Source organism: Thermothelomyces heterothallicus (genome assembly GCF_042370625.1).
Source record: "Thermothelomyces heterothallicus CBS 202.75 unplaced genomic scaffold P884_scaffold_13, whole genome shotgun sequence".
Taxonomy (NCBI): Eukaryota; Fungi; Ascomycota; class Sordariomycetes; order Sordariales; family Chaetomiaceae; genus Thermothelomyces; species Thermothelomyces heterothallicus.
Window position 1 is genome coordinate 718,183 of NW_027192574.1, and position 11,200 is coordinate 729,382.

Consider the following 11,200-nt stretch of genomic DNA (forward strand, 5'->3'; position numbering starts at 1 on the left):
ATCGTTTTCTGCAAGTATCGATGGAAGAAGTCGATAGCCAGAAAACCTGAAATGAGAAGCGAAGCTGCTCGCGGGATGGTTACGTAAGCTGGCTTGGCTTCTTAATTCACAGCGGGCAGTGGGCGTCTGCCACAACTCCAGCGAGTCTTGGCGCTGGGCTGGTCCCTGTGCCAGGGGAGTCAGCTTAGTGCTTGCGGTGCTGCAGTGCCTGGTGCGGAGCTGTGCCGCTACGCAAGTAAACTGCTGGCGTCGTCATTCCCGCGCCGCTGCAACTTGCATCTTGATCCCGCCACGGCACCATCCTCCATCCAAGATCGTTACGCATGACGGCCTGTTAATGATTCCCACCTGATTGATTCTCTCAGGCAATCGCGACGACATCGGAAGATCACGAATTGCGCCATGTCGACCCCCGCACCGCCCGAGGACCAGGCCCGGCTCCTCGAGGATGCCCTCATTGCCGTGCGCCAACAGACAACGCTGATGCGCAGATGCTTGGACACGCCCGGGAAGCTGATGGACGCTCTCAAATGCTGGTGCGTTGGATAATGACCCTTCTCCGCCGGCATGGCACGGCCGTGCGAGCTCATCGGGAGTCCGCCTCCCGCGGCTCTTTTTTTTTTGCCTTTCTTCACATGCTTGCGTAGAGCGTCGCCCTGCTCGCTTGCTGACCCGTTCGATAGCTCTACCCTTGTTTCCGAGCTTCGAACCAGTAGTCTGGGGCCCAAGCAGTACTATGAGCTGTACATGGCCGTCTTCGACGCACTCCGCTACCTCTCGGTCCACCTGCGCGAGAACCATCCGGTCAACCACCTCGCCGACCTGTACGAGCTTGTGCAGTACGCCGGCAACATCATCCCCCGTCTCTACCTCATGATTACCGTCGGCACCGCCTACATGTCCATCGAGGGCGCGCCGGTTAAGGAACTGATGAAGGACATGATGGACATGAGCCGCGGCGTCCAGCACCCGGTCCGAGGCCTGTTCCTGCGCTACTATCTCTCGGGCCAGGCTAGGGACTACCTGCCGACCGGCGACTCCGACGGCCCGGAAGGAAACCTCCAGGACTCCATCAACTTCATCCTCACAAACTTTGTCGAGATGAACAAGCTCTGGGTCCGCTTGCAGCACCAAGGGCACTCGAGGGAACGCGAACAGCGGACCCAGGAGAGGAGAGAGCTGCAGTTGCTCGTGGGAAGCAACATCGTGCGCCTCAGTCAGCTGGTCGACCTGCAGACGTACAAAGATGGGATCCTCGGGCCATTACTGGAGCAGGTCGTTCAGTGTCGAGACGTCCTGGCACAGGAGTACCTGCTCGAAGTCATCACCCAGGTCTTCCCGGACGAGTACCACCTCCACACTCTGGATCAGTTTCTCGGCGCCGTTTCGCGCCTCAACCCTCACGTCAACGTCAAGGCTATCGTTATCGGCCTCATGGATCGCCTCTCCGACTACGCCGAGCGTGAATCGCAGAACGAATCAGAGGAAGACAGGGAAAAGATGGAACAGGAAGCTTTGGCAAATCTGCTCGAGAGGTTCAGGCTGAGCTCCTCGACTGCGGCCCAAAGTTCAGGCGCTCCTCCGGCCGAAGACTCTGGGGCTGGAGCACCGAAGAACGGAGTCAGTGCAGAGAATGAGTCCGTGTCCCCGACGGAGACGCTGAACGCGGATGAGCAGACATCGTCAGTGGCAGAGACCGATGCGACCGCGGTGAACGGAGAGGAGAAACAGCCGGCCGCGAGGCGCAGGGGGATCCCGGAGAACGTACCATTGTACGAGATCTTCTTTGGGCAGGTCAAGAACCTTGTCCAAGCCCAGCACTTGCCGATACAGGACACCATCGCGCTCTGCGTCTCCCTCGCAAACTTGGCGCTCAACATCTATCCCGAGCGGTTGGAATACGTTGATCAGATCCTCGAGTATGCCCACAGCAAGGTCAGGGAGCACGCCAAGAGCGCCGATCTACACTCGCAACCAGCACAGAAAAGCCTTCTGGCACTCCTCCAGAGTCCCCTCCGGCGCTACGTGTCGATATTCACGGCACTATCGCTTCCGACTTACGTCCCCCTATTCCACGCCCAGACCTACCCCACACGAAGAGCAGTCGCAGGGGAAGTTGCGAGGACACTGCTCAAAAACCAGACCCTCATTTCCACACCAGCACACCTTGAGAACGTTCTCGAGGTCCTCAAGGTTCTCATCAAGGAAGGTTCGCAACCACCAGCCGGGTACCCCGGTATTGTGCAAACGCGGGCGCGCCCCATCGAGACCGACGAGACCATGGAGGAGCAGGGCTGGCTGGCTCGCCTTGTCCACTTGGTCCACTCAGATAACAACGATACCCAGTTCCGCCTCCTGCAGATGCTGAGGAAGGCGTACAATGAGGGCAACGAGAGGATTCGGACCACGACACCGCCCGTCGTGACCGCTGGCCTTAAGCTCGCCCGCCGCTTCAAGGCCCGCGAACACTACGACGACAACTGGTCCTCCCAGTCCTCGGCGCTCTTCAAGTTCCTGCACTCGGCCGTGTCAACGCTGTACACCCGCGTGAATGGGTCGGGTGCCGCCGAGCTGTCCCTCCGTCTGTTCTGCTCCTGCGGGCAGGTCGCCGACATGACGGGGTTCGAAGAGGTTGCCTACGAGTTCTTCGCGCAGGCATTCACCGTCTACGAGGAGGCCATCAGCGACTCGAGGGCGCAGTTCCAGGCCGTCTGCGTCATCGCCAGTGCGCTGCACCGGACCAGGAATTTCGGCAAGGAGAACTACGACACTCTGATCACCAAGTGCGCCCAGCACGCGAGCAAGCTGCTTCGCAAGCCGGACCAGTGCCGCGCGGTCTACCTCGCGAGCCACTTGTGGTGGGCAACCCCGATCGCGGCGAACGGCGAGACAGAGGAGACGGAGGTGAGCAAGAATAAACCTGAACTGAATCCTTTTATTTTTATTTTTATTTTCCTGTACCACATTTCGGGATCGCGTTAACGGTACTCTCTTCCAACCAGCTCTACCGCGACGGCAAGCGCGTCCTCGAATGCCTTCAGCGCGCCCTCCGCGTGGCAGACTCGTGCATGGAAACGGCCACCTCCATCGAGCTGTTTGTCGAGATCCTGGACAGATATGTTTATTACTTTGATCAGAAGAACGAATCCGTGAGTCCAAGCCTGCCCTTGGAGGGAAGAGTCCTACTTGTCTAACCCGGTCGATCCGCGCAGGTCACCACCAAATATCTCAACGGCCTCATCGAACTCATTCACTCCAACCTGGCCGGCAACCAGCAGGACTCGATATCCATTGAGGCAAGCAGGAAGCATTTCATGCAGACGCTCGACATGATCAGGAGTAAGGAGTATGAGGGCGTCGTACTTACGCCGAAGTAGAGGATTTGGAACGAGGGAGAAGGAGTACTGGGTATGCCTAGAAGTCGAAGTGGGTGGACCTAGGCGAAGGCCACACACAGCATAACACACATTCACACACACCCACAACAACAAGCCGCATGAAGGGTCATCCTGCATGTAGAGTTACTGTATATATGTACACCCCTTCCTTTACGTCCGTCTCTTCGAGCCGTTTTGAGAGGGAACCCCCTGTCGAGCATCTAATGATACGCATATACCATCGCCGTTGTCCGTGTCTGAACAAGAAGCAAGCCTATTCAAGGGAATAACGACAGAGTGGAAAGTCCTTGCCCGGATCGAGTGGAATTCCGCCGTTGTTGGATAGCCCCTCATATCTAGGCACCACAACAACGTATGGAGAATAAACGTGTATCCGCACGCGGCAACAGCCAGGTAAGAAACGTTTCGAGTAAGGTAACTGTACAATTGGTGGCGATACCCTCTCACCGCTCCGAAGAGAAAGAGGGAAGATAGGAAATTATATAAGTCAGCTAGACTTTGTACACCAGCAAGCAAGCAGGCGAATCGCAAGCTTGGTGTGGTTCGAGCCGGGAAACCCAAAACGCCGATGCGATGCAACATATATAGCAAAGAGATCCTCCAACCGCTGGGCCCCTCTGTTTCGGGAGCCAATTACAGTGTTACCAGCCAGATAAACAAACAGTCAGGGGAAAAAAAAAAAAGAACAACCGCCAACAAAGGTTGAGTGTGGACGGGGTGAAGTGACGCAAGTCACCCTGCGTAGTCGGTACCGTACCTATCTAACCCAATTTGGTTTATTTCAGCAGATTGTCCCCGGCCTGCTTCAAGATGCCCGCGACCCTATCGACGGTCAACTGCGCCAGCGTCGCGTTGCCCGACTTGATAGCGTCCCTAATGCTGGGGAAGTAGGCTTCGGGATCGCCGGGCCAGACCTGCGGGCCGAACACGACGTGTTTGAACTGCGTGCGATGAGGCATCTAAAACAGGCGTACCACCGGATTGGTTAGCAAAAAAAAAAAAAAAAAAAATCATGAGGGGGTATTTCCTTCACATCCGGGAGCGTGGTGCGCAATGTTAAAACGGGGGACCCGTGATCAAGTACTAAGTGACTTACCCCGGCAAGATCCAACAGGTCCGATTCGAACTGGGCCATGCGGGCGTTATAATCGCACCGCTCCCTCCCCAGATTCGACGGCTCCCACCCGCTGGCCGAGAGCACTCTGGTCTCCCAACTGCTCTCCCACTTGACAAACTCCCCGATCGACTTGGCGACGTCCTTGGCCGCCAGTTCGAGGGCCCAAAATGATATTTGTTTGTCTGCCGCGCCCGGCTGCTTCTCGGCCCACGACTTGAGCCCGTTGACCCAGCGGAGGAGGTTGTCGGCATAGGCGGGCATGTCGAAGGGCATGACGGGGCGGTCTGCGAGTTCGAGGATCAGGAGCCCCAGCACCTGGCCGAGGAGTGTGTGGTAGATGAAGCCCGGGTCGCCGACGTTGTCCATCCACTCAAAGTTCTCGTAGCTCGAGTGGTGGGGGAACCTGTCGCCGTCAAAGTGGAGATCTAGGGAGGACGTGCCGACGATGTCCTGAAAGGCGACATAGTCGGAGTCGACGCCGAGGCCTTCAATCTTCCCCTTGCGCTCGTCCCAGCGCTCGCGCAAGGTGGCGTTATAGTGCGGGTCGCCGACACGGTTCAGGACCTGGAGCAGGAGCTTGCGGAAGACGGGCGATCCGGCGGCGCGAAAGGTGCGGCCGGATACCGCCTTGCCGAGATTGATGTAGGCGAGGGCATCCCGGCGCAGGGCTTCTTCGTTGTGTTCGACGTACTCTGTGGATCCAATCAAGTTATACTCTGAACCGTCCCAAGACGCAAACTCGATGGTGCGCAAGGGCCGCCAGCCGCGGGCGACAACGTCGCCGAGGACGCGGATGATCTCCATCATGATGGCGGTTCCCGAATGGGGATCCGCCGCTCCGAACGCCCACGAGTCGCGATGGTTTCCGACGATGACCTTCTTCTCTCCCTGCTCGATGCCGACGATCCTGCCGTACACGTTCCAGATCGGTTGCTTCTCAACCTCGTCCTGCTCGTTCCTAAGGCGCACAATTGGCGACGAGCCGTTTCCGGTCCACCACTCGCCCACATCCGGGACGCCCCCGACCCATGGTTTGGGGACGAGGTGACCGCATCCCTGCAGACGCTGGAGCAGGCCCTGCGCGTCGCGCCAGGCCAGGGGGATGCTAGGGATCTTGGCAAGGCCCTGTGTTTGGTCCACCTTCATGCGCGGCATGTTCTCCTTGCTCTCCCAGCCGGGCGTCAGGGGGTCGCCGACCACCCAGTTGGTCAAGCTGACGCTTCCTCTCTGCACGCCGTCGGCGGGCATGAACCGACCCTTAGGCGCCTCCGTCCCCTTCACGAAGCCGTTGTCGCTGGGGTCGGTGAACGTGATGCAACCGGCGGCTCCGGCTTCCTCGGCAGCCTTGACCTTGAATGCGAGGTCTTCCTGCGGCCCGTAGTGCCTTACCAACACGATCGTGCCAGTCGTATTGATGCCACGGTCACTCAACGCCTGGAAGTCCTCCTTCGAGCCGTAGTTGGCGTAAACCAGACGCCCCTGGACGTCCCCAGACCTCGAATGTCCGTGAAAGGCAAACGTCTGGCGCCCGGCGCTCCTGCCTCCAACTTCCTCCTCTTCCAGCTTGGCCGCCCACACCATCTTCCCACCCTCCTCCCAGATCTCCACGGCCCGGCCTTGGGCCGTGGGGTAGTTTAGGTATACCTGGTACACGTCCCGCTTGACGTCTTCCAGCCCGTACTTGGTGAACAGCATCTCGGTATCCTCCATCAGTGCAAAGTCACCGGCGGTGCCCGCGAGATGCGCATAGCTCGTGAAATGCTGCAGGTGTTCTCGGATCTTTCGAGGGTCCACGTTGCTCTGGACGTATATCCGTATGCTCTCCGGGTCAAACATCTGGCTGCCCATCCTCCGGGCCATGTCACTCCACAGATCGCTCGCAAAGAGGAGGTAGAGGAAGCCCATCACGATTAAGATGGCCAGCGTCCGGCCAACAAGGAGGAAGAGGGCGGTGCTGCCGAACTTGGGGAACGATAATGGGCGTGCGCGCGCGAAGCAGGAGGAGCCCGAGGCTTGTTCGGCATCGGGTGCTCGACCTGTGTCGTCGCTCCCGCTCCCGCTCCCGTTCCCGCTCCCAGCGGCGGCAGCCGGGCGCCGAAGGGTTGGTAATCGCCACCTCCATTTCCAGCGCCATGGAGGGAGAGACAAGCCTATGCGCTTGCCCCATGACGACTGGTTTCGGCCGTGTACGTCGGAGTCGTCAATCTCCAATTCTTGCATCTCCCGGCGCACCTGGTCCGCCTCTCGCTCATCGTCGGAGTCCGAATCGGAGCTCGAACTGAACAGGCTGCTCTCGTCGTCCGTCTCGACGGTCGGGGGCCGATAGCCTCGGGGACGCCGGCCGTGCGCGGGCGGTTGATTCGGAGTTGTGGATTCGAACGCATGTCGGGAGTTTGTTAGAAGCGATTGGCCTTCTGCCTCTGCTTCGGCCGTATGACGGGCGTGGTCGACGGGCGATTCTGCGACGTCGCGATGCCATGCGCTGCCGCTAGCGATGGCTTCTTCGTAGGTCGGTATTGGCGGCACGGGGTCATACCGCTGGTCATGGTTCGGGGCCATGGTGGCCGATTGCTATTGTAGGTTCGTACGCAGCGCTGTCTCGGTTGTCGCGGGCATTCAGAAAGGGGTGTGGTGGGGGGAGGGAATTCCGGGGACTCGGGGTTTCTGAGACAGATTGCGAACTCGGCGATATTGCTAGGGGCAAAGGAGCGTCGTGCTTGAAGTAAGGAGAAGATAACAATAAATAAATAAAAAAGAAAAGAATAATGTCTAGCGAACGGCAGAGGTAGGAAGCAAGGCAGCGTTCATCGGGCCAGCTGCTCAGCGAGCCAATATTGATGATGGGAACGGCGCTGAGACCTGCTGATGGATCAAGTCGAAATTGCCGATCTGAAGCACATCCCCAGGTTTGGGAAGCATCGTCCCCTTGTCGCAGGAACAGTGCTTGGCACCACTGCACCAGCGGCCGATTGTGCCAACAATCGGTGGGACCCCTTCCCCACTGTTTCTGGCCATTCAAACTCTGTAATCCCATACTCTGGTTATACGGTTCCATGTCAAGCACGCGACACCAGATTAAACTCTGGGTAGCTCTGGATAAGCAAACCGCGAATAAAAGAGTGTTGATTTCAAAAGTTCCGTTTTGAACTTTGCCCTTCTGTTAGTCGTTTCTGATATCTATAGGAATATCTGAAAACGGAGTACCTGCATACCTTCAATGGCAGTCGTACTGTAATAACATACCGTGACATAACACCATACAGAGCAGGGGGATGTACGGATTAGTTAGAGTTATAGTTAGCAAGACCAAGGCAAACGAAAATAGGCGAGCTGCCACTAGTGCAGTTAGATGGATGGGTAATTATGGATAGATGAATTGCGACGGGATGGCAGGGAGAGGAGAGAGTAAATATTAAGAACACTAGGAACGTGTTTATTGTATTCATCTACGAGGAAGAACAAATAGAATGTAATTAAACTATCAAAAAGAAGAAAAGAAGGAAAGAAGAAAACCGGAGAAAAGAAAGAAAGAAAAAAGAGAAGAGAAGAGAAGAGGAAACAATTGGCAGAGAAACACTGCCCCCCTTTTCGTCTTGACCAATCTTGCCAGGCACAAGTTGCCAGCCGTACAACCGTGCAGTATGATTCCGTCGAGTGCTGACGGTCCATTTGCTTCGATGTCAACCGGTGCCTTGGGTTTTTTTGCGCTCATAATATTCTAGCTAACTGATTTGCACCGTCACGTAACGCCGATGATGAGGCTTTTGGGAATAAAAAGAGGTAGATCGAGGCTGGTGATGGCAATACTGAATGCCATGTCGACGTCCGCAAGTAATAGACCTCTAATTAATTTGATGAATGGAATAGCCAGGCTTTCAAACATCAGGCCAGAACTGCTTCTCGGCTTCCAGGAGCGTCCGCCATTTGCCCTCTACCCTGCCCAAGATCTCTTGCTTCGTCTGCTCCCTGGCATCGCCTTCCTTCTCCTCCAGGACTTTGGCCACAGCGTCATCAATCAGCCTTGCCAACTTATCCACAAAGTGGGCGAATTCCGGACTGCTCCAATTGGGAATGAATTCCTTGCGCAGTGCGCCCCCATCAGCGTCCTCCTTCCCGGCCTGCTCTCCCGAAGAACGGCGTTCTTCTGCCTTGTTGCGCGCCCACGACCAGGCGTCCAGGTAGCATCGCTCGGTTCCCCAGAACGTGAGCGCGCCTTCGAGCCACGGAAGGATGGCTGGTTGGGATGTGGCCGCGGCAGCAGCAGTAGCGGTGCTGCTGGTGGTGGTGTTGGTGGTGCTGGTAGTGGTGGTGTTGGAGAGGGACTGCACAAGGGACGGCGTAGCCGGGGCTCCGCTCGACGAGGAGTTGGACGACGACCCGGGAAGGCGGCCGACGGATGAAAAGATGGATTCGTATTGCACCAGACCAGGCACCGCCCTGCCGTGGGGAGCAGCATCCTGTGCATCGGCCGAGGCGGGGGGCAATGGGACCGCAAGTTCGATCCCGAGGCCGTAGCGATCGGCGACATCGAGGAAGAAACGCTCCTCCTTGCGGACGCCGACAAGCGCCTCGATGAGCCAGTCTGCCAGCCGCGTCTCAAATGCCTCTTGCGACCCGGGCACTTGCTTGGGGAGGTCGATGGAGGCGAGGAGCTGGCCTGCTGCGCGGATGTATGAGTGGATGTACAGCCGGTCGTTGGCAAGCCAGCGGCTGAGGACGTCCTTGGGCAGCCGGCCCTCGGCGCCGGCGAGCAGGAAAGGGTGCTGCGTTGCCGATTTGTAGAGGTGCTCTTCCGTCGCAAGGAGGTGCTCGGTCAGCGACCACGTTTCTCCCGAGGAAGCCATGGCGAAATCAAAGTCCAATTAAGCTTGTGTAGTGTAGCTCGTTATGTTTGCTAGTTCTGGGCGCTCTGTACTTCAATGCAAGCCGAGAATCGGGGCATTGTGGACTTAGATTCAAAGATGAACTATGATGAACCGATCCCGAACTGTCGGTCCGCCCCACGTCATCGCGCGGGGCAGCGGGGTTGGAGATGCAACAACAGCGGCAGAGCCACCACCGCTAGTGGAACCCCCGAGCCCAACGTCACACGAGAACCCGACGGCCCCGTACGCCGACCTCCGCTCCACATCGTGCCGGTCCACCTCAGGCCGGGCAGATCGGGGTTTCTTGGCGGCAGAGCATTGGGGGCTGTCAACGCACATAAGTGTGCGCGCTGTTAGAGAGGAGAGAATAATTACGAAGGCAGGAAAACACCATCCATTATTAATACATACAATCTTCTTTCAGGGAATGAAGCGAACCCGTCGCAAAAAAGCAAACGTAGCCCACAGAGAATTGCCCCAGACGTCATAGTAGACAGGAGCGCTACTTGCCCACCAGCGCCTTCCATATTTTCCGCTTACCGACCCCCGTTTCCGCTAGAACACCACCTCCCCCACACACCACCTCGCCCACATCTCGACACGCTTGAAGCGGTGAGCCTACCCATCCACCTCCATCTCCGAGCCGACACGCCCGGAGTCGTCGTCATCTCGGTTAAGGTCCATCGCCTCAGCACCGGCAGCGATGGCGACATACGCCGGACCGTCGTCGTCGGCCGCGGCGACGACGGAAGTGGTGATTGGCTCGGCGCGGGCGCGGTGACAGTGGGTTGTCTTGTCGGGTCTTCCTCCGGCTGTCGAGTTGTCAGCGGACTTTTCGGGAGAGAAATAAAATAGCGGAGGTGCGCGCGAGGACGATGTGAGGCCTGGAGCTGGGATGAAAACATGCAATGTGTCCGTGATCGGGCGATCGGGGTAAAATACCCTGGAGACCGCGGCGGTTGTGGGGTTCAAGTTCTCACCTGGTTAGCTTCCACTACAATCGACGGACATCACCGAAGTGAACTGCGTATCCAAGACCGCTCAAGACTATATTGTCGGACCAGAAGTTAATGATTCAACTTCCCATCTCCCCCACGCTCGCCGCAAACTCGCCCACCAGGTCCCGATAGTCCTCCGGCAGGTACGGCTCCGTCATCTCTCTCAGCCACCCGCGCTTCCGATGTATCCTCAGGCCAAGGTCGCCGAGCAGCAGGTCGATGTACGGTACCGCGTCACACACAAAGTCTGGGAACTGTGCTCCGTGCCCGGCCGGGCACCGCCACCGGCCGAACCGCGCGTGCAGGAGCGTCTCGCCGCGGACGTCGGCGACCGACCTGGTCCCTGCGTTCTTGGGGGCGGCGGGACCGGAACTAGTAGGGCGCCGTGGGGCAGGCCGAGCTCCTTGTCAATACCCTCGGGGAGAAACTCGACGGGTGATACCTGCTTCCAGCTGGTGACACAGCAGAGTGCGTCGGCGTCAAGCTGTGTGCCGTCGGATAGGTGCACTGTCAGGTTAGCGATGTGCACCCATCCGGATGGTGCCGTCGCGCACGAGGTCGAAAATGTCGGTAGGGTAGTTGAGGATGGAGAAGGACGACGCCGTGAACATGGCCGGACTCCACGGCTTCAGCTTCCGCAGCTCCAGGTGGGAGTCGTACTTGTTCAGGGCCAGGACGTCGTTGCCGATCATGGATCAGAACGCGTTGGTGATGGCCCGGCCGATGGCGGTTCAAGTCCCGGAACAGAGGAACCCATTCCTCCCAACCGCAACCACCAAAAAAAAAAAAAAAAAAAAAAAAAAAAAAAAAAAAAAAAAAAAA

General features: G+C 57.7%; 4 protein-coding genes across 4 annotated transcripts; 1 reads left to right on the top strand and 3 right to left on the bottom strand.

Moving 5' to 3' along the window:
* Positions 1 to 248: 248 nt before the first annotated feature.
* Positions 249 to 3,622, top strand: P884DRAFT_330189 (vacuolar protein sorting-associated protein 35). The gene is made up of 4 exons (XM_069445671.1): positions 249 to 536; positions 684 to 2,904; positions 3,003 to 3,149; positions 3,213 to 3,622. The coding sequence occupies exons 1-4, from the start codon at positions 403 to 405 to the stop codon at positions 3,375 to 3,377; spliced, it is 2,667 nt and encodes an 888-aa protein (XP_069297117.1). The 5' UTR covers positions 249 to 402; the 3' UTR covers positions 3,378 to 3,622.
* Positions 3,623 to 4,174: 552 nt separating this feature from the next.
* On the bottom strand, positions 4,175 to 7,074 carry P884DRAFT_202258 (uncharacterized protein; the record flags this gene model as incomplete). The annotated part of the gene is made up of 2 exons (XM_069438410.1): positions 4,175 to 4,357; positions 4,495 to 7,074. The coding sequence occupies 2 exons, from the start codon at positions 7,072 to 7,074 to the stop codon at positions 4,175 to 4,177; spliced, it is 2,763 nt and encodes a 920-aa protein (XP_069297118.1).
* A 957-nt stretch (positions 7,075 to 8,031) lies between these two features.
* On the bottom strand, positions 8,032 to 9,524 carry P884DRAFT_260449 (uncharacterized protein). The gene has a single exon (XM_069441450.1). The coding sequence runs from the start codon at positions 9,357 to 9,359 to the stop codon at positions 8,391 to 8,393; it is 969 nt and encodes a 322-aa protein (XP_069297119.1). The 5' UTR covers positions 9,360 to 9,524; the 3' UTR covers positions 8,032 to 8,390.
* Positions 9,525 to 9,935: 411 nt separating this feature from the next.
* P884DRAFT_278171 (uncharacterized protein) lies at positions 9,936 to 11,070 on the bottom strand (the record flags this gene model as incomplete). Its single annotated transcript, XM_069443159.1, has 5 exons — positions 9,936 to 9,963; positions 10,003 to 10,211; positions 10,673 to 10,714; positions 10,752 to 10,862; positions 10,933 to 11,070. 5 exons carry the CDS (start codon positions 11,068 to 11,070, stop codon positions 9,936 to 9,938), a joined length of 528 nt encoding a protein of 175 aa, XP_069297120.1.
* Between the last annotated feature and the right edge of the window lie 130 nt (positions 11,071 to 11,200).